This window comes from Ammodytes marinus (genome assembly GCF_949987685.1).
Source record: "Ammodytes marinus genome assembly, chromosome: 14".
Classification (NCBI taxonomy): domain Eukaryota; kingdom Metazoa; phylum Chordata; class Actinopteri; order Uranoscopiformes; family Ammodytidae; genus Ammodytes; species Ammodytes marinus.
The window spans coordinates 5,742,922-5,767,219 of NC_137218.1; the positions used below are offsets into that span (position 1 = coordinate 5,742,922).

The 24,298-nt window shown below is 37.9% G+C and overlaps 2 protein-coding genes across 2 annotated transcripts in view; both read left to right on the forward strand.

Moving 5' to 3' along the window:
- rabep1 (rabaptin, RAB GTPase binding effector protein 1) overlaps nt 1-5,293 on the forward strand; it is a 34,922-nt gene extending 29,629 nt beyond the window's left edge. Inside the window, exon 18 of the mRNA XM_080040677.1 lies at nt 771-5,293. Coding sequence (XP_079896803.1) covers nt 771-872 — 102 coding nt within the window. The 3' untranslated portion in view covers nt 873-5,293. The remainder of the gene's footprint in view (nt 1-770) is intronic.
- A 569-nt stretch (nt 5,294-5,862) lies between these two features.
- Nucleotides 5,863-24,298, forward strand: mpzl1l (myelin protein zero-like 1 like). The gene is made up of 6 exons (XM_080041587.1): nt 5,863-5,983; nt 10,857-11,038; nt 18,269-18,479; nt 21,170-21,299; nt 23,147-23,252; nt 24,139-24,298. Exons 1-6 carry the CDS (start codon nt 5,911-5,913, stop codon nt 24,232-24,234), a joined length of 798 nt encoding a protein of 265 aa, XP_079897713.1. The 5' UTR covers nt 5,863-5,910; the 3' UTR covers nt 24,235-24,298.

Here is a 24,298-nt window from a genome sequence, read left to right on the forward strand (position 1 = left end):
GAATCTAATCTAATCTAATCTAATCTAATCTAATCTAATTCTTCCTGAGGTCGTTACAACCATCTTTACTTTGGGACAATGCAGTAATGAATTTACATCATAACACATTAGAATACACAGTTAACAAGACAAAATAAGACCTCATAAGACAAAGACTAAACACACACAATAGGATCATATCATAACACAACACATTGGATAATAAGAAAATACACAGACAAGATGAAGACTTACACATAGACAGGACAGCTCTACCAGTGCAGCCAAATAAAATACCGTATGTATAGCCTGTGTCATGTGATTAGATCTGTGTTTTGCTTTTATCCTGTTTGATTGTAATTCACAATGACTTACCCTAAAAAAATTGACTTTAAAAATCTGTCAACTGCTGGGATTTCAACTGATAATTCAATTATCAACATTCCAGGGGACAGCCGCCCTAGCCCACCACCTATCTATACCTGTATGTAACCTGAGAGGCAAAACCCAGGGCAAACACCGCCCTCCAAATCAATTGTATTGTAGATTTTATTTGACACGGACATGACAATATCATTGGACGAACCTGATGCATTGTTTTCAGTGTATTAGCATAAATGATAGTTTTCAACACCTGTTCACAGGAGGCTTTTTAAAAACAACAAAAAAACTAAACAAAGACAGAAACAAGATCAAATACTGATGAGGGAAAAACTGATAATTAGAAAGATAAAAATGCAATATACAGTGGTTAAATGAACCAATCAATACTTGTTCACCTGTGTCCTCAGGTGCAGTTGGAGCGAATACGACAGGCAGAATCCCTGGACCGAATCAAAGTCATTCTGAATGACACCAACTTGACTGACATCAACCAGCTGCCAGACACATGATGGCACTGAGTGAACCGCTGCCTTCACTACCATTCCCCCTCTCTCCCTTTCTCTCGTTCTCTCTCTCTTATCACTGGCCCAATAACATTATTGATCTGACCCTCCCTTTGCCCCGCCCACCTTACCCCGCTACCCACTACCATAACCACAGAAGAAGACTTGGAGGGAAGAGGACAAACAGAGGAGCCTTTTTTGTGTACGTTAAGAGTCTCGGATAGAATAATGAAGAAGAACACTACTAAAAGAAAAGAAAATGTAAATAACTAAAAACGTGTGACTTTTGGTCGAAAGGGGGAGAGGAAATCTGTCTGTCTGTCTGTCTGTCTGTCTGTCTGTCCTGTTTCTACTGTAGATATATGACTTGTCTGTGTTTAGCTCGACCAAAAAAAGGGTTTTGTCGTCTTCTGAAAGCACTTTTCATCTGCAACTTTACTCTTTCCAGGTAAATAGAAACACAATTTAAAAGATGCATAATTTTTCCCCTCCTGCTTGTTCTAAAAGCGGTTGATAATCGCTTCCTTGTTCCACTCACTACTTATTTCCTTGTATGTATGTATGTATGTGTGTGTAATTTTTCCGCCTCTGTCCAGTTTCTCAGACATTTTCCGCATTTTTTTGCGCTCATTTCACCCTGTGACAAATATGCCATGGGAAAAAAACTCGCACATAACTTAAAAAAACTAAAACAAGGAACATATAACCAAATCACATACTTTTTACTATATAATACATTCTAAATCAAGTTGGTTTGCATACTACACAATGAAATTGGATGTAGTATGGCATCTGGGTATGTTTGTGCATACTCCATTAGACATGCATGTATGATTGGGACATCCTAAATCTTTTTCTGGCATACTAAATAGTGTTCAGTTATGGGTATTGGAATGCAGGGATAATTTGAGCAATAGCCTCAATTTCTTACACATCCTACACTGTATCTTTTTGCTTCGTTCTTGATCTTAAATTCTTGACAGAAATCTCTTTTTTGTGTTGCCCTTTGTTTGTTTTTAAAGCTGCAGAAATACAGTGAACCAACATTCAGAAATGTCCAAAAGATTTATTTCACAGCTTCCCCATCGAAACACTAGTTAACCCAGTTTGTGTCCGGTAAAAGAGTTTGGAGGAAGTGTACATGCTAAAATAATGGATTTGAATGCACACTCCTTTTTATTGAATAACTCCCTCTTAAATGACAGTGAGTGGATTTTAAATAGTTTTTTATGGGGAGTATACAGTGGGGGGACGTCTTGCTTAAGGAAGTCCCAAACATGGTGGTAGTAAAACCCGCCTCTGACTTTCAAATTTGACCAGGAAAAATTCAGTGGGATAAAATATATCCCAACTAAACAACAACTGACTCTTTTTGTATCTATAATTTCTCTGTGAAATGGGGCATCCATCACTACAAGACCTTCTCTTATCTGTGTAGCTTCTAATTACTTCAATTTAAGTCGTCCATTGCCATAGAAACAAACATAGGAACAGCTCAATAAATCATGCACAAGACTGTGTGATGTACCAAGGGCTGACTGCTATAGTCTGCTTCATTAGAAATGATTTGTTTAATCTTCGGAAACTCCCTCGTCTGATGTCTTGACACCTTTACGACGTAGGATTTAGCGGTGTGTCCTCGACTTAAGAACTTACATAGTCGAATACGATTGGTCGAATCTTGCCTACGTGATTTAATGGGAGACGCCAAGCAATTCCATGTGAAATCAGACAGACATTCAGCACCTCCCATATATAGGTGAAATACAATGATCCTTGAGAAAAAGCATTTTATGAGTATTCGACTGTGAAATTGGTAATTTAACTAATTAAATATTTATTTCGAGCGATTAAAAAAAAAATGGACAGTCGACTATTTCGGATCACTCCTAGTAGGATTTTTTTTTTTAAACATTTAGTGGAGAGGCTCAATATGACCAAAGCCCAAGTTCATATTTGAGAAATGATCGCTACACCATGATTCTTTTCCAAAGAGAAACTGTCTGAAAATGTTAAAGCCATTCTCCCCATATCTAAACCACTATCTACTTGTCTGCCTGCTTGTCCATTGGTAGGGTTTTAAGCCACGTTTAAGGCACATTTTGAATATGCCCATTAAAAAAAGTAAGCATAAACAGCAAAAATGTGTAATAAAATAAAAAAAATAAAAACATCCCTAAATTACGTGGCTGTCGTAAGAGGGGGTTAAGATATTGTTAGACCATCCGACAGTCTCTTCGTTTTAAGCACACAGAGGCCTTAGACCACAATGAAAACTTTTGACTGTGCTGTATCCGTTTTAATAAATCATATTTAATCCATTCTGTTTGATTAAAAGTAGGAATTTTAACCAACAGGAAAGTCTGGGAGAGGCTCTCAAACCCATCAGTGTTTTTTTTTTGCTCATTACCTCCATAAATCCCTTTTTTTTTCTCTCTTACTGAAAAAATAAATAAATAAATGCAAGAACATTTATACAACGTTGTATAAGTTGGCATGATTCCTAATCAGTCTAAGTTTGTTTGTGGCCTCATTAACTGTACCAGGTTTTTATAACATATTTGATTTGATTTGACCAATTTACTGTACACACAACTCAAAGAGGTAGTGGTAGATGATCAGCTGCTGCACTTTTGTGATGATTTTAAGTATTAATGGAAGACTGTAGCTAATAAAAGAATGGGAAAATTAATCGAGAATGGCAACAAAAAATATCACAATAGCATCAGATAGAATGCACCAACTATAGTGTGAAACTGAAGATATATGAATTAGATGAATGATTTCTGTTATAAGAGATGTAAACCATTTCCCAGAAAATTTCAGTCATTGAATAAAAGATATGTCTTTGAATGTTCGGACACACGTAGCTGCAAATATGGAGGAATCTTCTGGACATGCAGCAGCGTTGTTGTAATGGTTTAAGGACAAATGTTAATCACTGTTTGTTTTGTTTTCGTTTGACTTGCATGTATTACATTTCCCCTATGTTGCATATGTCTATACTGTAGATATCTTGAGTTGATATTTATGATGCAATGTGTTGTGAGATGATGTGGATGTTTTTGGGCGAGCCAGACTAAAGTTGCACTGACAGGTGTGTGTGTGTGTGTGTGTGTGTGTGTGTGTGTGTGTGTGTGTGTGTGTGTGTGTGTGTGTGTGTGTGTGTGTGTGTGTGTGTGTGTGTGTGTGTGTGTGTGTGTGTGTGTGTGTGTGTGTGTGTGTGTGTGTGTGTGTGTGTGTGTGTGTGTGTGTGTGTGTGTGTAATAAGGCCTTATTGCATTAACGGCTTGGTGATGTGCGTATAATTTTATCTGTGACACTGACATTTATCCTCCCTCTAATGAAATATCCAGTAACACATTATTTTACATTTACAAACATTTCTTCGACCGTCTTCGTCACACATTCATGTTTAAAAGTTTTTTTTAATTAATATTTTCGCATTGATCCTGGCAGGATTATTTGGAAAAAATTGTGTATGTGAAAATCCCCAAAATTTGATTGGAGCGTATGGATGTTTGAAAGCTCACACTGTGTACTACTGCTTAGTTTTTAGTATAAATAAAAAAGTTAAGACGAATAAAGTGCACTCAAATCCCAAGTTTTTTTTGATCATTTGTGAAATCTAAATGTAATTGTTTTTTTGAGGAGTATGAAATGTGCTTATTGTAATTTTCGTAATGTTTACTGACAAACACAGCTGCTTTATTCACTGAAGTCTTTACAGCGACTAGATATGTAAACTCAAAATCCCAAACCTCAAAATATATGAAGAGCTCTAAGACAGCAGTTTGTGCATCATAAGAATTGGAATAAATTATTTAAAATATTTTGAGTTTCCATTACATCATAATATTGAACTTCCAGGATTTAGATTGGACCTTTTTATTTTATTTTTGAAGATTATGATTTGTTTTTTTCTTCATTTTATTGTTAATTAACCTTTCAGTTATTCTGTGTGTGCACAGTTTGAGCTTCTAGCATTCCATTTATTTGTGATGAAGTAAAGCAATGTTATCATTCAAGTTTCACCTATGATCTGATCTGGGGTCAGGATGATATTCTGATTTAGACAAGGTTAAAAAGAGTTTATACCTTTATTTTATTAACCATAAATCAGGCATTGTTATCTCTTCTGTTTAAAGGAAATGTGTAAGCGTGGGTTTCAGGCTATTTCACAACGACGCAAATCAAACCTTTTACGTCTGGAATACTTTTATTTGATTTACAATCATATATTGGCTAACACTCCAGAAAATAATTATCCATATCCTTCAAATACCAGTGTGTGTGTGATAACCTGCAAGTCCACTTCCTCTGTCCAAAAACGAACGGTTAGGTGTCGAAAGAAATGAGAAGCAAGCTGAATGATGAATATGATGAAATTTAAACACTATTTACAATATAAAAGTTCTGCCCTCTGATGTTGTGTGTTGCATTTTTTTTCATCAGGACATGGTGGTTATCTTGCACCGAGGCATAACCCCACACTATCAACTTTTAATGTACAGTGGAGGTAAACTGAGACCACTTTGATATGTATATGTTAACCTGGAAATAACATAGCATGGATGTTGTAAGTACAGATACACTGTGCCCTATTATGATTTGTCGAGATTATTAAAGTAAATCATGAATTCAAACATTGGTGCCATTTTGAAAGATATGGGCCGGAAAGCACATCCGAATAAAAACTGTCAGGATCAATCAAGCGTGTATCATGGGTTCCATTATACCAAAAGTTTGTAACTTTTTCAAACGAGAGTCTTTCACTCGTAAAAGTGCATTTTAAATATGGTGTTAGTCATTTTAATGTATTACATTCTCTAAATACTTCGTCAAGTCTGCTTATTATCATAGCCTACTGTAGTGTACAATTAAGATGCAGCTGCAAGTCGTCAAACCGCCTGTAGGGGGCAGCAGTCGCATTTAGCGCTGTGTGTACGACACCACTGCAACTTTCCACGAAGAAGATAAATATTTGTACGCGATTGAGGGTGGAAAAAAAAGGAGAGGGACTACTCCTGTTTACAACAACATAATGGAGCTTAAACGGTCAAATATCATCTGCAAGCGAGTTTTATTGACTGGATTTACGCTATGCGTCATATTAGGTAAGTGTTAAACCCCTACTTGGGCTAGATAAAATCTGTATTTCTTTGTTATTTATCTCATTATTGGGTTGGCTAGCGGGAGACACCTACACTACTAACACTCACCCCTATATTCACAAACAAAACAAAGAAAACAAAAGCTCCATAGGAGATTTCACACCGCCGTAAACATTATTTTATAGATAGTGGAAGATACACCCTCCTTCAGCACACCTAGGCAAAATATTACAGATAATATAATATTGAGTTTTTAAGTTAGTTAAAATGTGAATGGGGTTTGGTTCAGAATGGTAGCTACCGCCCTCGTGAGTGGAACGTGTTGGTGAGACGCACCGTGGAGGCGCCGTTAAAAACAGAGGGTGACCACTTATCAATCGTGGATATTACGTTGAAATAAAAGTTTCTTGGTGTGTTTTATTTATGCCGATTTGATGAATGACCAATTATGAAGCAAAAAGATTCTCCAAATGTGTTATTTGATGCACGTTCTTTGAGCGATAGTCAAAGCAAAATTAAAATGCTGTATTGTTGTATAGGGGTTTCGTAAGGCGTGAGTGTTTTGCGGTATTTACGTGTCATCCAGGGGGATAATCATGTTCTGAAGCTAGCCAGCACACCAAGTTAACACTATTTATAACCATTTACAGCACATAATATATTTTATCGCTAGCATTAACTAACATTTGCTCCATTTCATTTACAAGCAGTGGCCTTGTAACGGTGCCAACACATCTGTTTTGTAAGCTTACTACCTTGACTAGCTTAGCCTACAAAGGTAACACCTCATTTCCTTGTTGTTTTACCTCCTCCTGTCCTGACCCACATATAAAGTTACCATTATGTACACATAGGCATTAAGCGATACTAGTAGCAACACAGCTGTATGTAGGTGATTGTTACGATGAGTTTACCTCAAGATTTGTATGATATTGTGGCAAAAAACTAAGGTTAGCGTCTTTTAACTACGTGTTACTGCTGCTACATCTATTGCTAATGGGCTGGCTATGCAAACAAGACAAAACTCTGCTCAAAGAAAAACAAATCTGGTCCGTTTTGTTTGAAATAAGTATGTTTTACCCTCAAGCAATTCTCTCATGCTGTAGAATAAGCTCCAGACTGAGGTATTATGAGGTAATATTTGGAAAGGAAATAGGAATATTTTGATCTAAGATTGTTGCCTTATGTAAGAAAATTGGTTATTACTGAAGATTAATCGTTCCAATTGTTGACATCTCTCACGTTTTTTTTAATTATAAATACATCTGTTTCTGACGTTATCTACATATTATTTTACATTTGGGTAATTATCATCTTCATTCTAGTAACTGGCAAACATAATAACTGTTCCTTTGTTAGTAACACAACAAAATTCAGTGTTACCACACAGCCTTGGCTCTGTAAACAGGAATGTTGCTAGCTCTGGTTGGCCTCCTTTCCTTTGTTTACATACCTTTAGTTTACATACCTGTTTACAGAGCTTAGGCTGTACATATTAAAACCAGATTTTTTTAATTGTTCACACACAGTAGGGACAGGTTAGCGGATTGTGAGGAGACATTCACTGATTTTGACAACAAGTGTTTTGACAACAAGCATTCTCCAGAATCGCTGACTCCTCCTTTAGCTGGTTTAGAAAGGATTGCAAGTTGTTTTTCTTCTCACGGAGAAAGATGTACTTCAGCATGATTGCAAAAAAGATTTGACCGTGTAGACTTTTCAAATGTATTGTTGTTTTGAATGTTGGTCCTTAAATTTGGAACATAAATTTTTATGTGCTTGGTGTTGTGTTTTATCATGAGTTTATTTTATTGTTTAATTTTCACTTACTTTTTACATGAATCCATTTTTCCTACTCTTCTTCAAGGTTGAATGTTATATTTTCTTGTGTATTTCATTGAATGCACATCCTCTAAAAGACAGACATTGCGAGAAATAGACGTGTGGTTTTCTGCTCTGACTCCCAGCCTAACAGCATCTGACAGGAGGAAATGGATTACTTCCGTTTCAAATTGTGAATTGATTTCACCCTCCACTGATTTCCGACTGGCTAACTGTCATAACATGCATTTTATTAACACTTATCCCCCCCTTGAATCTGGCTCTCTGTAACTGTGTTATTCAGCAGAAAAAAACAAAGTGCCTATAGACTCGGAGCATGTGAACTATCTATATGTATGTTCCTCTTTTATTCGACCCCCCAAGTCAATCAGAACATGGTGATATTGTGGAAACAGATGTTGTGGAAGTCACGTGTCTGTGTGTTTGCAGAAGTTGTGTCCCGTTTTTCATTGTGACATTTAGGATGAGTGTGACATTAGTGTACCGTCAAACATTCACCCGTTCAAAAAGCTGTTCCTCTTCAAGTTATTGAGTAAGCTGTGCAGTGAGTCATAATTATAAACCCGGTCCTTAAGAGAGACAGAGGTGATATTTTTGTTGAGCAAATAATTAAATTTCTGAGAATTTGGCTTTACAAATGAGTTATCCAACCATACCAACCATGGAACATTTCTTTCATACAAATGAACATAAACAGATCTGTTATCATGTTACATAAGGTTGTTACAGGATAACGCCAGTACACCAATAATTCAAAGATCGACGTCTGCTCAGTCTAAAATCTCAATCCACTTAACTTTGTCTGTGATGTGACCTTCACTGCACAGCTGTCAACAAGAACTACTAAGAATAGCATACAATACAACACAGCAACAAAACTGCTATATAAACATACTAACCTAAACAAGTAGTGCCTAAAATATAAACATTTGTAGTAATAAGGTATTCATTAATAACTAAGCTCCAGCCTACACCATTTTGGTCATTTTTTTCATGTTTTTTCTTCTTTTCTTTGAAATCAAATGCCTTTGTTTATTTGTATGTGTATTCCTGATGGAAGTCTGTTTATACTGTATGTAGTATACTGAAACATAAAATACTACATTATTTCTAGGCTACTACAAAACAATAAGGAAGTTTATAAGGACAAATGGAAGCGATTGCGATAAATTAAACATTAGTTAATTGAGAAAGAATTCAGCTATTTAATTAAAAGCACAGCTGCCAAGCCACAACAACCTCTAACCTCAGTGCTAAGTGATATGATAACTTAATGGCATTCATGTGAGTGGATTAATTTGGTCATTTTAAGGGCACGTCTTAGTGAAATAAGGGCATACGTGAATAATTTAAGGACATTAATTATTAACTCGCGCTGAGAGATTTTATCCTCAAGTGCACCAATGACGCTCGATATCTGCCGGACACAATAGGACTGTGTCAGCTGCTGCTTGACGGGTTTGATAATCAATTATTTATTAAAGTCATTTTTTAAAAGCAAAAAATTCACTCGGTCTGGTTTCAAATGTCAGAATCAGATTTCCACTTCATTGGCCACGTATAGTGTGCACATGAAAGGAATGAGAATGTTGTTTTTCAGTGTAACACATTATACACACAAATCAATTTACAGGAAGACAGATAGAAATAGAATGAAAGGAAAACAAATAGAAAAAAAAAATCGGTTATTGTTTTTTTTAAATTCTTCCTTAGGTTCTTTGCATTTTTTCCCCCATTACATGACATTTAGTCTGGGAGTTTTATCTTTATAAACGAGGGTCTAAGGAGAGAGGAGAGATATTTTACTGTATAGATAAAATTGACTTGAACTATTGAACTTGAGGCCATGTTGGTTCAGAGACAGACTTGACGGTCTGTTGCATCAGGTTTGATTTGCATAGGGGACTAAAAAATAAATCATCCGGCAACAGTATAACGAGGAGGAACAAGTTCTGATGCAAAGTCCCCTGACGTCAACGTTATCTACAATCTATTTATTGTATATATTCCTTATTCCATCTTATCTGATTTGATCCTTTTGTACTTATTGCACCGTGGGTCTGAGAGAAACATAATTAAGATTTCTCTGTATGTCTGGCACATATTGCAGAAATTGACGTGGGGTGCTGCGATGTCCAAAAAAAAAAAATGCACATTTGCTGTATCTTCTGCTGTTTGTCTTTTTAACCATCATCATTTTGACCAAATGCTGTGATTAATTTGTAACATGGATGTAACATCCATTTTATGAGCGTGTTTTATGAACTCATACATGTGTTATTCCAAATAGACTTCCTGTATTGTATTTCATTGTCTCACTGTTACCTGAAACAACACTCGCCTCCCGCTGTGTTGTTTCCCCTTTCATATGTTTAGGCTGAAGCTATAGTTATTGTTCTATTATTATAACAGTCTTTTCCTGACCTTTCTAGATCCTTCAAAACTGCTTACCAGAAAACATATATATTTAATTCCACTCCATATGGGTGGTAGGATGGCCTAGAGGAAAGAGGTTCCTCCCAGTAACCATGAGGTCTCTGGTTGGATCCCCGGCACCGGACAGGAGGGTGCTAGTAGTAAAACTAGTGGTGGCTGCTATTGCATCTACGGTGCCCTCCATCTCTACCATTGTGTCCTTTAGCAAGACACTTAACCCCAAAACTGCTCCAGGGGCGCTGTATGACCCCCACTGCATGTGTGTGTTAGAGATGTAGGAGGTGACAGCGAAAACGTAATTTCGATGACCTTTTGTGACTTACCTTGCATGTGTTAATTGACAAAATAAAGACTTAACTTAACTATATGTATATTATTTTTAAATATAATTTTTTGGCATTTTCAAGCTTTATTGGATGGTACAGACTACAGAGTTGAAATGGGGAGACAGAGAGAGAGGGGGGAAGACCTGCAGTAAAGGTCCATGGGTCGAAAATGAACCCGCGACCACTGCAACGAAGGCCGGAGCCAATATGGTACGTGCTCTATCCACTACGCCACCGGAGCGCCCAACTTAACTGTATTCTTTATTCAACAGCCACAAAGCCTTCGTCTGCGATCGACATATACGCGGACGCTGAGGTGATGATGCAGAATGGAACCACGGGGATCCTGCGCTGCACCTTTAAGTCTGTGGAGGTCGTCAGCAGCCAAACCTCCGTCACCTGGAACTTTCAGTCCAGTCAGCCCGATAGTCCCTTCTCCAAAGTCCCATACACGGTGAGACCCAGCTGCCTGTGTGTGTGTGTGTGTGTGTGTGTGTGCGTGTGTGTGTTTGGGTGTTTGGGGGGCAGGGGGGGGATTTCCTCACAGCTCCAGGATGTTTTCACTTTGATTGTCTTTATCTGCACTGACATGTGAAGAAAGGCTTCAGCTGCTTCTCATTGTTAAGACACAGTTTCAGTAGAAGTTTCTCAGTCACTGCCTTGCATTTATAGACACTAGACAGAATAGGACTGGGCTTTATGACTTAAATCTCATAAACAGATATAGGTTATTATTTTATATCCTGATAATAAAGATACATATCACAATATAGCATAATGTCTGTCAATTCAATTAATAAATAGCAAGTGAAATTAAATTTTTATTTCTGACAAAATGATTCATGAAGCTGGTGATTTGATTTCCACTCATGTCATTTTCAAATGATCAAGTGATTCACTATCAATTGCTAAAACCACCTAATCAGTGAGCATAATACGCTGCATATAAGTGTGATCCTTCTAGTTTATACTAATCCACTTAACTGTGTAGAGACTCATGTTTTAACAGCTTCAAGTCACATTTTAAAGAGGATCTATGATACTTTTTGACTTTTATGACCTATAAACGTTGTTATAATGATTTATAGTCATGTTTAACCATACTAGCGTATCAAATAATGACGTACATGCATTTAGACGTATTCCCTGCTGCGTCTGGGGTGGCTGTGCAGAGCACTAAACACTGGCAGCCGGTCGAGAAATCACGTGTTCAAATCGGTTCAGAATTTCCTGATATTCTTGTCGTCACGAAAAGCGGATGTTTCCATATATGGTAATGCTGCAACCTGCTGCTCAGGCAAGCTCTGGCCATGCCCCCACCTTCCTGCTCTCAAATCTCCCCGCGCGCTGCTGAAAGTGTTCTGGAAGGAAGGTAACCAATCACAACGGAGTGGGGTTTGCAGGAGGAGGGGGGGAGGGGGGGAGGGGGCAGAGAAGCACAAAGCCGAGTGTGGAGCAGACTACTGTGCTCGCTCAGATGAGAGGAAGAGTTTCCCGAAAATCTACATGGTTTTTTGTGATGTGATTCGTGTCAGGTTTCTCTATAGCAGTTTTTAACAAGAAATTAAGACCAGAAAAGTAGTATAATAGGAGATCTTTGAGGATTATTTTCTTTTGTTATAGTTTTACAGTTGGATCAAAATCTAAGTCGTTTATCACCACTCATCAAAGTGTCCTGGTAACTTGTGGGTCAGATCACGTAACAACCCAAAATATCTGCACCTTCTTTTTCTTTTTCTTTTTACAATATCCAAATGAGATAGGCATGGCTGGGGCCTACCTGTATCGCCTGCAAAGATAATGACAACATAGCCGTAGGGGGAATTTAAAATTGCACAGTAGTCGTCATGCCAGAACAGATGCATTCAGCCTAATGTTTGGAGTGTGTCCCAGCTAATCCCTCATCTTCATTTTGTACACAATGAGTTTTTTTTTCTCTCCCCGCAGACTTTAAAAAAACAAAACCAACCCTTGTCCTCCACCCTTTAACTAAACCTTTAACTGAGCCTTTAACTGAGATCTTTCAAAGCGCTGTCGTAGAAGTTGTTTTACAAAGGACAGTCCGTGCTTTTAATGTCAATACACCTGAACACACAGCCGCCATTATTAACCTGGATTTGTGATGATTTTGTCAGACGTCGCGATTATATTTATGATTATTTAATCACTGCTATGGTTAACCGTTCATTTGTCAGACAGAAGGACAATACAAACATGTAAATGAGAGAGACTAAAGTGAGAATTTAGCTTCTTTACATCAGTATTTCTGCCTGTTTAAGTTACAGTACAGGTATTGTGAGGATATGAAAATTCATGTCATGGTATTATGCTGGCTAAACTTATTGAAATGTACAATATTAGCCCACTAATAGTCATCAAAATAGTCTTAAAAAAACTCTAAGAAAAGAAACAAATATTGTTTTTGCATCACAGACGGGACACGCATGTTATTTCAATAAACTTGAACTTCAATGAAGAATGTAACGTAGACGTAGTGAGATAAGCAAATGTTTTCCAGATCTGATAATATAGCTATCTGATAGTTCACTATGACAATAATCTGTCTCACCCCGTGTTCCAAATCGCATACTCTTTTTTTCCTATTCTACATACTACATCTGACCATACAAATAATCTAGTAAAGATGCAGTAGGCATACACTTGCATACTTTTACTTATTTATTTCATCCTAAATCTTTTTTCTACCATATTGAATAGTAGATAGTATGGGTCAGGGTTCAACATAACTTTTTTTTCCTACTGGCCCGCCGGGCCAGTGGATCCGAGTTTTACTGGCCCCTTGTATATTTTCACTGGCCCTGCACACACTTTTTTTTCTTCATAATTTAGTGTCAATAATTTTAATACCTGTATTAGAAAAATAACCATATCTAAAGGGAATATCTATACTGTAACAGTATAGATATTCCCTTTAGATTTGGTTATTTTTCTTTTAGTTAATTATATGAAATGTTGATATTGCTCATACACATAATATAAAACCAGGCAAACATATTGAATTTGAAGCCTACAACTGAAAGTATGTTGAAAGAGTGGGCCAGTATTTTAAAGTCCAGTAGTTTGATGATTGTTTTTATTCTTGAATTTGGGCAGTTTAATGAATAGTTCACCTGCAGAAGTCATGTTCAAACATAAAAAAAAAATAAGAGATGAAGGTCTGATCATTCTTTGTGGTGTGGTAGGCTGTTTTTATTACTTTCTCTATATGCATTAGGGATGTGAATGTGTCGACCGAATGACCGGTTTTCCACTTGCGCTCAAGTTGACTTTAAAAATAGAATAGAAATCCGAAAATCAGTGGGTTATGCCGTTTTTTTAAATGGGAGATTTCACCGTGTACGAGTTCACGTCTGGTCGTGAGCGCGCTGCAGGAGTGTCACTTCTCCATGAAGTGTCAGCTTCACATAAGAGTCCGGTGTGGGACCATTTTTTCAAACTATTGATAAAAAATAATGCAGTGCAAAATATGCAGCATAAGTTAAACGCTCGTCTAAGACTATGACGTTAAATCACCTTAGAAACACACAATGCCTTCGTCCGATCACAGCAGCGTTTCACCGTGAGATCTCGCCAGCGAGTGAGCCGCTGCGCAGATGAACTGTGGTTTGTGGCTAAAATAATAACCGGGGATATTCTCCCCGTTAGCGATTTCAATGGGAAAGACTTCCGCGATCTGATTGAATGTCTCGAGCCTGAAAACACAGTGCCAAACTGCGCGACTATAGGAACTGTACAGTGAGCGGAGTCCGTCTGTTAGTTTCTGTCTACAACCGACACAATCACCGGAGACGCATTCACAGCGTTTAAATAAAGCCTCTCATTTGTATTACTATTGGGGCTTTGATGCAAATACTGCAACATTACGGCGGCAGATAAAGGAAAAGCGCAGTTATCATTTTCTGCACCTCAACCTCTGCTGTGGGAAGAAAGAAAGGGGGCAAAGCAAGTCGATTGATTTGTCGACTCGCAGGCGGACGGTAGGCAGCTCTGCCAACGGAGCGAGAGTGCACCCGCTTGTTGCTCCACCTGTCAAAACGCCCAGGCATCGGTTGTCCACTGGCCTTTCATTAAAAAAATATATTTTATATTAGGTTTATTATATTGAGTCCTAAATAAACACTGCTTTCATTCCGACTCTCAACGCGCATTTCAATGAACCATGATGTAGTCTACAAAAATATACTGAACTGTGATTGGCCAGTCACTGGCCCGGGCGGGCCAGTGACTGGCCAATCAACTTGCCCTGCATATGATTTTACTGGCCCCGGGCCATCGGGCTATACGTTATGTCGAACCCTGTGGGTATTGGAACTCAGGGTTAGTCTTCCTTCTGTAAAGTGAAACTGATATCAAACCTTTTTCCTGAGTCAAGTTTTCCTCAAATGACAGGAAACAATAAAAAAAAATAACAAGGACGTGACTCCACATAACACAAACCCCTCTCTTCTCTGGCTCCTGTCTCCCTGTGTGAATCACAACCACATTAGTGCGGAGGAGACTTAAACAAATGGTTTTATTTGCAACCTTGGCATCCTCCGCCACAGTGGGTGTGTGTGTGTGAGAGAGAAGAAATCGTGATCTTGATTTTTTCCTCTTCTTTTTATTTCAACATAACGGAAAGTCCGCCATGTTAGGCAACTTGTGAGGAAGAAAGCCAGTTGTTTTATGGTCCCTCCCTTGGTGAAGTGTCTTGACTTGATTATTCACTTTGCTGTTGTTTTATAATATCAGGACAGTAGTTACTGCTCATATCGGTGTGTTTTTCAATTTAAAGCTATAGTGCGTGACTTTTTTCCCATATAAGTGAATGGCGGTTACATTCAAGCCATTGCCAAATGAGTTGACACAAAGTTTATTAAGCCTATTATCAGCTCCATGAAACTCTCTCTGTATTTCTCAGTATGGCAGCGTTTACAAACTGGTGTTGTCCCCCTGACACTAGCGCAGGAGCTCAGATAAAATCCTAAGAAGAGCCCAAGAAATGTTTCAGTTGTTGATTTTACTGCTAAGAAAAAACCTGGACGTACTGTACAGCAGAAGGTATAGAATCCATGCGTGATCACCGAAGGCTTTACCTCATGTAGATGCGCCGACAATGTAGTTATAACTTAAAATTAGAGGTGGGCATAGATTATTTTTTTTAATCTAGATTAATCTAGATTAATTTTGAAATTAATCTAGATTAATCTAGATTAAAATGGCTCATTTGAATTCATTCATAATATGCGTGTGCTCCCTAAATAATGACTCAAAGTAAGTCTTTGAGAACGTGTTTCTCAAGCCAGGTGGCGCATCAGACCAGGGGCTCATCTCCTGTTTCCAACATGCATCACAAACTGCTTGAGGAAGCTGTTCTACTATGATAATTGGTGATGAAAATAAATAATGTTCAACAAGATGCACTTGTGTTTACAAACTGTTTATTCAGTTAAACATGAACTTTGAACTGTAGGCCATAAGAGGTAACGATGAATTGTTTAGGGCTGCAACTAACGATTATTTCAATAATCGATTAATCGGTCGATTATTTTTTCGATTAATCGATGAATCGGATAAAAAAAATAAACATTTGTAAATGCTGCATCTTTATTCAAAAACTGAACATTACTTCAAATTCACAGTGCACACTGAAGTGTCAAAACACCAGGTTATTGCTCCAACGTCCCGGAACTATTAAAAGTAATATTAAATGATAAAAAATTAATAATAAACTTAACTGGGATAACACAAAAAAAAACATACAATGTATGATATACATTTATACAGTATAAGGGATGTCCATGGTAAACCAGTCAACCGATAATATTTTTAACCGGTAAATACTAACGGTTAAAAAAATTAAATCATCTTAATTTCTCTCAGATGACAGGAGAGTTAATTTGTATTGATATTGATACCATTTTCAAGACTCCTTAACGATCCAAGTCTTTATTGATATCAAAATTGATAATTTTCTATTATTTTGTTGAAATAGAACTTGTATTATTGCTTTAATTGCTGATATGATCATAGCTCTAGATAGGACATTAAACAGGTCATAATTCCATTCCATCTTTACTATCTATTTTATCTTGCTGGGAAAACAAGTTTCGCCAAAATCTCAAATTTCTTTTTTTTTGTGTTGCATTTGAACACATCAATCATATTACTGAGCCGGCCTGAACACATCACAGTTGACATGTTTGCTACTTTTTTTAAGCTAACTAGCTTTATATCCTTCCGATTTTAACATGGATTTAAAATCTGGATCACTATTTTTAACTGACGGGACTTTCTACACCGTTCGGTTGTATGATTACTGCCGCTGCATTGAATGACTGTTGATGCGCCGATGCCGATTCTCCGAGCACGTCTGCACACCGTCTGCAGCAGCAGCTGACAGAGTTTTTTTGGACTAGACGGATACTGAGTTGATGGAGTTTTTTTTAACCCAAATAAAGCAAAGGTACAACACTTTTATATAGGCCTGCAGTCCAGTGTTAGATATGACCAAAATACAAGCTGTGGCCGCTCACACTATAGCTTTCCCGCACGTGAAGCGAGCCTTCACGTGCGGAAGGGGGTTCACCCCGACGGCGAACAGCATCTCCCCTGAGCCGAACAGGAGGTGGAATTAAGAGATTAACGGCGATATTTTTTTTATCGCCCGATAAGAGTTTGGCGTTAACGCAGCCGTTAACGCCGTTATCGGCCCACCACTACTTAAAATTCATGGGGGCAACATAAATTACGCACTATAGCTTTATGGAATGAAGGGAACAAGTCTAGAAATGTTTGAAAGTTCCAGGATAGTGCTTTATGCTGTAATTATTAAAAACTGGTTTTGCTTATGTTCGTGTTGCTCATAAGCAAATATAGTTTGTCGTTATCGTCGTTATTTTTGACATGTCACGGCAGGTGTGGACATGTTTCCCCCACTGTGACAAACCTAAATGTCTCCTGGAAAAATGCTGCATTGAGCCGGGAATTTCTTGCAAAAACACATAAGCACAAACAGCACATACAAGCACACATACATACAGACTCAGACAATGGTATAGACAGAATGACAGACCAATACAAACAGACAATATAAAGGCAAAAACCAAACAAAAAACAGAACATTTAGGGGGTGGCTCTCTACCTGAATTCAACCTGTTAATCAACTGAATACTCCTTGACACAACACAGAATACATTTCAGCCACAGTTTCCAGTCCAATATATACACACAACAAACTCGACTTTGAATAAAGCAAACATATAACAGCAGCCACAATATAACATGGGGCGGCTGTGGTGAAGTGGTTAGGGCAGTCCTCCACTGGAGTGCAGGGTCAGTGGTTTGATCCCCCGTCTCCCCCGCCACATGTCAAAGTGTCCCTGAGCAAGACACTGACTGAACCCTAAATTGCTCCGGATAGTTAGCTTGCACCCTGCGTGGTAGCTGCTGCTCTCGGAGTATGAATGTGTGTGATTGGGTGAATGTGTACAAAACAATGTAAAGCACTTTGAGTCTTTGAAAAACCAGAGAAAAAAAGCGGTATTTAAGTGGAGTACATTTACCATTTAACATAACCTTCCTAGGCTAAAACCTTCTAAAATCTAATGTTGCTGCATAACACAATATACTTTATGTTGGATACCCAGTTTAACCTGACCTTTTTCTTCTCTTCTCTTTGTAGATTTTCTATTTATCCAACGGTAAAGCGTTCCCGGGTCACGACCTGTTCAAAGACAGAGTGCAGTTTGTTGGAGACATTAATAAGAGGGACGTGTCCATCCAGCTGAGTCCGGCTCAGTTCGGAGACAACGGAACCTTCTTCTGTGACGTCAAGAACCCGCCAGACGTCACGGGAACCCCGGCCCGCACAGAGCTCCGGGTCGTACTGAAAGGTGAATATTACAAAGATCTCTTTTCACATTTAAAGGAATACTTCACTCATATGCAACCGGCGTTCTATCATTATAAAATCCCTGTTGTAATATAATACATTAGGTTTTTCTTGCCTCAGTCTTTCCTCAGTCTTCCCTTGGCCCAGCTGTCCTGTTAATCCTAATGCTACATTTTTCCACGTGTGATGTCACGAATGGGAAAATGTAGGGTTAGACAGTGAGACCATAAAACACTCTGCCTTTTCTCAGGCTAGGATGAACCGGTTTTTAAAATGTTTGCACATTTATACAACAAAGGATCTCAGTTCAATACACCTTCATTTACAATGTTTTTTTTGTGTTAAATTAGTTTTTTATATAAATGTGCAAATTTGGTCATAAATCAGACAATTAACAACATACAAAAATAGCCCACCCCAAAATCACAAAATTGACTAGTGCTTGATAAAAACCATCTTTTGCTTGCAATGTCTCACTTTAAATCTAGTGAATGCTCATAAGAATTTATTTTATCACGATAGAAGGGATGATAGTCAGTTTCAGCTTGAGGTAGAATGTTAGTTACATAACAGGGTTCTTTTTATGGAGCTGCTTGAATGTAGTGGCGGCCTTGGCTCTCTCAATTGTTGTCTTTCTCAATGTGGATTTTCACCCTCAAGGTTTATAACTTGGTTAAATTATCATCAAATGTAACTGAGTGGACAGGAGAGAGTGTGTTTCATCACCTCAAACTATATTCAACACCTGTAGTCAGTCATTGTTTATCTAAAAACGCCGAGCTCCAAAATCCAGTTCCAAAGCACACAGGATTACCTTTCAATCCTTATATACATATTAGGTAGTCACATTTAAACCGGGAACAAAAGGTCTTTAACAACAGTGAAACCAAATGTTGAATAAACATATGTGGCCTTCAATCCAACAGCATAAGAAAAGGAGTTAGTTCCCTTGGTTACAGTGGCGTAGGCGTTATGCTTTTTTTTCTTTTTTTTATCACAAATGACACTAGATCCGGTTGACTTCATTCAACTCTTCAAAATTCAAGTAGTATTTTCTGGCATTTCTACTTTTACTTTAATATTGAAGACTAATTCACTTGCACTATAAAATGTGGTGCTTTTGATAACATAAGAGTAACACAAAGTAAGTAGTACAAAGTAAGAATAAGTGCAAATACAAAATGTCAATAAAACTTTATATAAAATCCAAACTATACACAAAGACAAACCCAGTGTTATAGGTAAAGATCATAAGCTATGGTGAGAAAACAGCAGAGCACCAGCCTAGCTGAGGAATGCGTTGTTTTGCCTGGAGCTGCTGTTGAGATGAAAGCATTCAGAAAGCTTTAAAAAGGCTTTTAATGTGAAACCGGAGCGGCAGGATGTGGTGTTACATTACGTCTCCAGCAGCTAATGGTGTTAAATTGAATTATTATGTTGTGGCAGAAATGCTTCATTATCGACTTGAGAAACACTAACAGAGATGGACAGTTTGATGTTGTGTTGGTCACATGACAAAGTTTCATTTGAAAAAAATAATAATTTAAGTTCCCAAGGTGTTACCATACAAAGAAAATTCAGGCAATAATCGGAAATGTTGTTAGGGTTGGTGGGCCCCCTTTGTTTACATACCCTTTGTTTACGTACCAATTTATAGAGCCTAGGCTGTGTATTAAAACCAGATTATTTTTCAGTGTAGTAAGTTCACACATAGTACGTACAGGTAGTGGATAGTGAGGAGATATTCACTGACTTTGACAAAAAGTGATATTGACAACATGCGTTCTTCACTGACTCCACCTTTAATTAAGTCTTGTTACTATAGATTTCTTTAGCTTGAAACATCTCATCTCCTCACTGATGGAATCTGGTTTAACTGACAAACCGCTCCTGCCGACATAAGCATTCTTGTTATTTTGTCTCCAACCGCACAAAGGCCCATATGTGCATGTGATGGCTTGTTATCTTTTAATTCACTGGTGGTTGCCATGGTCTCCCCGCCCAACAGGTGTAAAGTTTGTTTCATATGTTACTATGCAGGAAGTAACACGGTGCCAATTCAGAAGAAGCTTTTGTGTTTATTTTGACTTTTGCAAAGAATTTTCTTGAGCACGAAAGTGTTTTTTTTTGTGGGTGGGACTCCTCCCTGTGCTTTCACCCTCACAATCAACTCACAGTTAATTGTGGAGTCAGCAGTTCTGGAGAACGCTTGTTGACAAAATATTTTTGGGAAGTATCTTATTCTCCACACGCTCGGCTACCTGTCCGTACTGTGTTCATTGAAACAATGAACCAAAATGAAAATATATATTATGCAGTTAGTTTAGGGTTGTCTAACTACCTGCTCTCTCACTTGAAAAAGTAAAAAATAAACTCTGAATTCATTTATTTTAATAAACTAACGTTTGTTAAAAAAAAAAAAAAACGGTTGAAAATTTCAGAAAGTTTGTAGTTGATTTTTATATTTTTAAAGCAACCGTGTGTCATAGTATTTTGTCCAGAAGTTCTTCCTCCAGTGTTAATACAGAGCCAAGATGCTAAACAAACACAAATGTTGACAAAAAATGTAACCAAAATGAAAACACTATAGACTCCTGGTAGTTTTTAAAAAGTGTTGAAAATGTCAACAACAACATTTTTTTTTGATTGTATATTTTTAAAACCAAAAAAATGTCATTGTCTGTTGTGAAGAGTCTCTTCCTCCGAGCAACATCTTCCTCATAGTGGGCGCGGTGTGTGGAGCGCTGTTGGTGCTGGTGCTCATCGCCGTGGCAGCCTGCGTCGTCATGAGGGTGCATCACAGTCGCCATGACTATGAAGGGTGAGTGCGACACATGATTTGTTTTATATAGTGCACTCACTGTTAGTATATATCTGTTGAATGGTGACGTGTGAAAAACTATTTGGTTATTACGCGGAGCATAAACATGTCAAATAAAGAAATCTTGAATGTTCAGTGTATATCACAGGTCAAAGGATTGTCAAGCTACACGTCATGACCATATTTCAAAATTAAACAATGAGATTTTTATTTTATTTCCAGTAATATTTTACTAATATGACATTTTTCAGAGATTTAATCATTGATCGTAACACCTGGCTTACTCTTTCTTTCTGCATGGGATGAAGGTTTACGCTCTCTCTCTCTTTCACTCTGTGTGGAGTAAAATAATGTGTGTGTTTTGGGCTGTTCTGGGATGATCTCACGCCACTACTAATGTATTAATACGTTTGAGAAAAAGACGTGCATTAAAAAACGGATATATAGCTTCCTTTTGTGTGTTTGAGGTGTTTTAGCCGTCACATGACCTGGTGAGACCAGCCTGATCTCACTTCAATGACCGAGCCAATCAGGGGCCAGTGTTCTGACATAACGTTCGTCCCTTATAGTGAAAGGCAGCTTCTGATTGGTTCATGTAGTCGTCAATCTAGCCTCAGCTGATGGAGAATGGGGGAGGGCCCTGTCTGACTGAAGGCTAGATTGACAGCAACATGAACCAATCAGGGGCTGCCTTCCACTAATGGACTAACATTATGTCTGAACCCTGATTGGCCAGGTCAATTTTCTACTAATGTGAGTCTTGTGGAATCAAGCTGGTGTCACTAGGATAACCGTCACATGCTCCAGCCTCAGTGAGAAATAACAGCTGATTGATCTATAAATATTAGGGGTGTAACGTGTAGCGTCAAAATACCTATAGGCTGCAATATGCATTTTTTTTAACAATTTTTGCTCTTAACTGAGAACCGTACCATGACTTGTGTACCATTACACCCCTAATAAACGCGAGAGGCCTTAACTGTAAGTCTGTTGGATAGTCTGAGCCTGTGTGAGTCTGTGAGGTAGCAGTGTTCTTCGGGTGGCGTTTTTCGTTTGCTCTGGTGCCAGTCACTTTCCTCCATCACTGTGTGTGTTTAACGCAACTAATTTCACACTTTTCTATTAAAATTATTGATAAGCATCATTGTCCGCTTTATCAGCATGTTGTCAGTTGTCATTGTCTATCATCGTTTGCCACTAACATTCAAAACTAACACCTGTCTTCCTCATATGTGTTCCTTCAACTTTTAAACAGAAGATTTTAATTTTTTATTTAATTTTTATGAAATATGTTTTGGTTCACACATTTCTTTTGGGGTTTGGTCACCTTGAAATGTTTCATTAAACTTCCTCTTTAACTGTAAATGCTGTTATTCAGTGTATTTTCGAGAGGTGTACTGGTGGTCAATTTTTTTTGATTTTTTAAACGTCATAAACTAGATGAAAATCTACAATATAACTCCCCAGAGCCCAAAGTAGAGCTCCATATTATGGCCAAAAAAAAAGAAAGACGTCCATGGCTCCTGCTATTACATCTTTCCACCAAAGCTGCTGCTAGGATTCTTGTCAAAATAAAAGCCCTTGGAGGCTCCATCAGCACCAGTCTAGTTTAACTATAAATCCTATCAGTGCACCTCTAAGTATTTAAATGTTGCTGCTTTCGATATCTCTGCAAAAACCCTCTAGGACCTGCCAAGCACTTTGTTAGCAGTGTCTCCTCATGTGCTCATCTCTCATTGTCTGTTTTATTTTGTCTTGTGTTTTCATTATCTGTCTGTCCGTCTCCATTTGACTGTGCACCAATCGAAACGCTCCACACGCTGGCCAATGGTAACTCCGTATTATAGATGTACGTCCTTGGAAAGCGTGAGCTCACAGGCTCCACAGCCACGAAAGAAGGCCGAGTCTGGGCTGGAGGGCTCCAGGGGGACCAGCCCCACAGGCCCACTGCAGGTAGGACCTAAGGGGCCACAGAGACACTTAGACTGGATCTACAAAGTTCACTGGGATAATGTAGCGTTTATGTTGTGCAGGTAGGAACTAAGGGGCCACAGAAATACAAAGCTCCCTGGGAAAATATGGAATTTAAGGATTTTTTATTTTTTTTTATACATTTTTGGCAATTTTCTAAGGCAGTTTTGGGGAGATGAAATGGGGACAGAGAGGGTAATGACATGAAGAGAACAACCACGGGCCGGATTCTAACCCGTGGTCTGCTGTGAAGAGGACTGAGCCTCCCGGAAATTATGGCATTTTTATGCTGTTTTTTCTAAGAGTGGGCTGAAATAAAATTGCCATATTCAAAATCAAAACACATTTTCCTATTATATTTGAAAAGGATTTTGATGAGAAATGATATTTAAAAAGACAAAAAGAAGGAACAAATATCAGAATGAATTTTAAAATTGTCAACCATTTATAACTTCTAATAGGAGGGTGACAATTTACTAAATAATCCTGTGATTTTTTAAAATCACAATTCTCCATAATACTGGGATTGCAGATAACTGCTACGTATAGCAATGCATTGTACATACATCTCCATACTTTATTAGTTATGAATTATATGTGAAAATAATCTCCTTATTCATCCAAGATATAATTTATTCTTAATAGCTGTTGTCTGGCATCTGATGAATTTCTCGTGGAAAACAAATTGAAATTAAAGTCATAAAGATAATGAATTAATACAAAAGAGGGAGAAATTAGGATAATGGTGGAACATATTCTTTACCCAAGATTGGGATAAGTGAAGAAAATTATCATATTTTCACACAAATATATATTTTTGTGTTTTTACTGACTTGTTTTTCTGCCTTCTCTCCTTGCTCTGTTCCAGGGCCCGGTGATATACGCCCAGTTGGATCACTCGGGCAGCAAAAACTCCTTCCACAAGATCGAGCCCGTGGTCTACGCAGACATTCGTAAAAACTGAAGAGGGGGAAAAAAAAATGAAACAAACAAACAATTCTAACAGTAAAGTATCAGACCTCTATCAG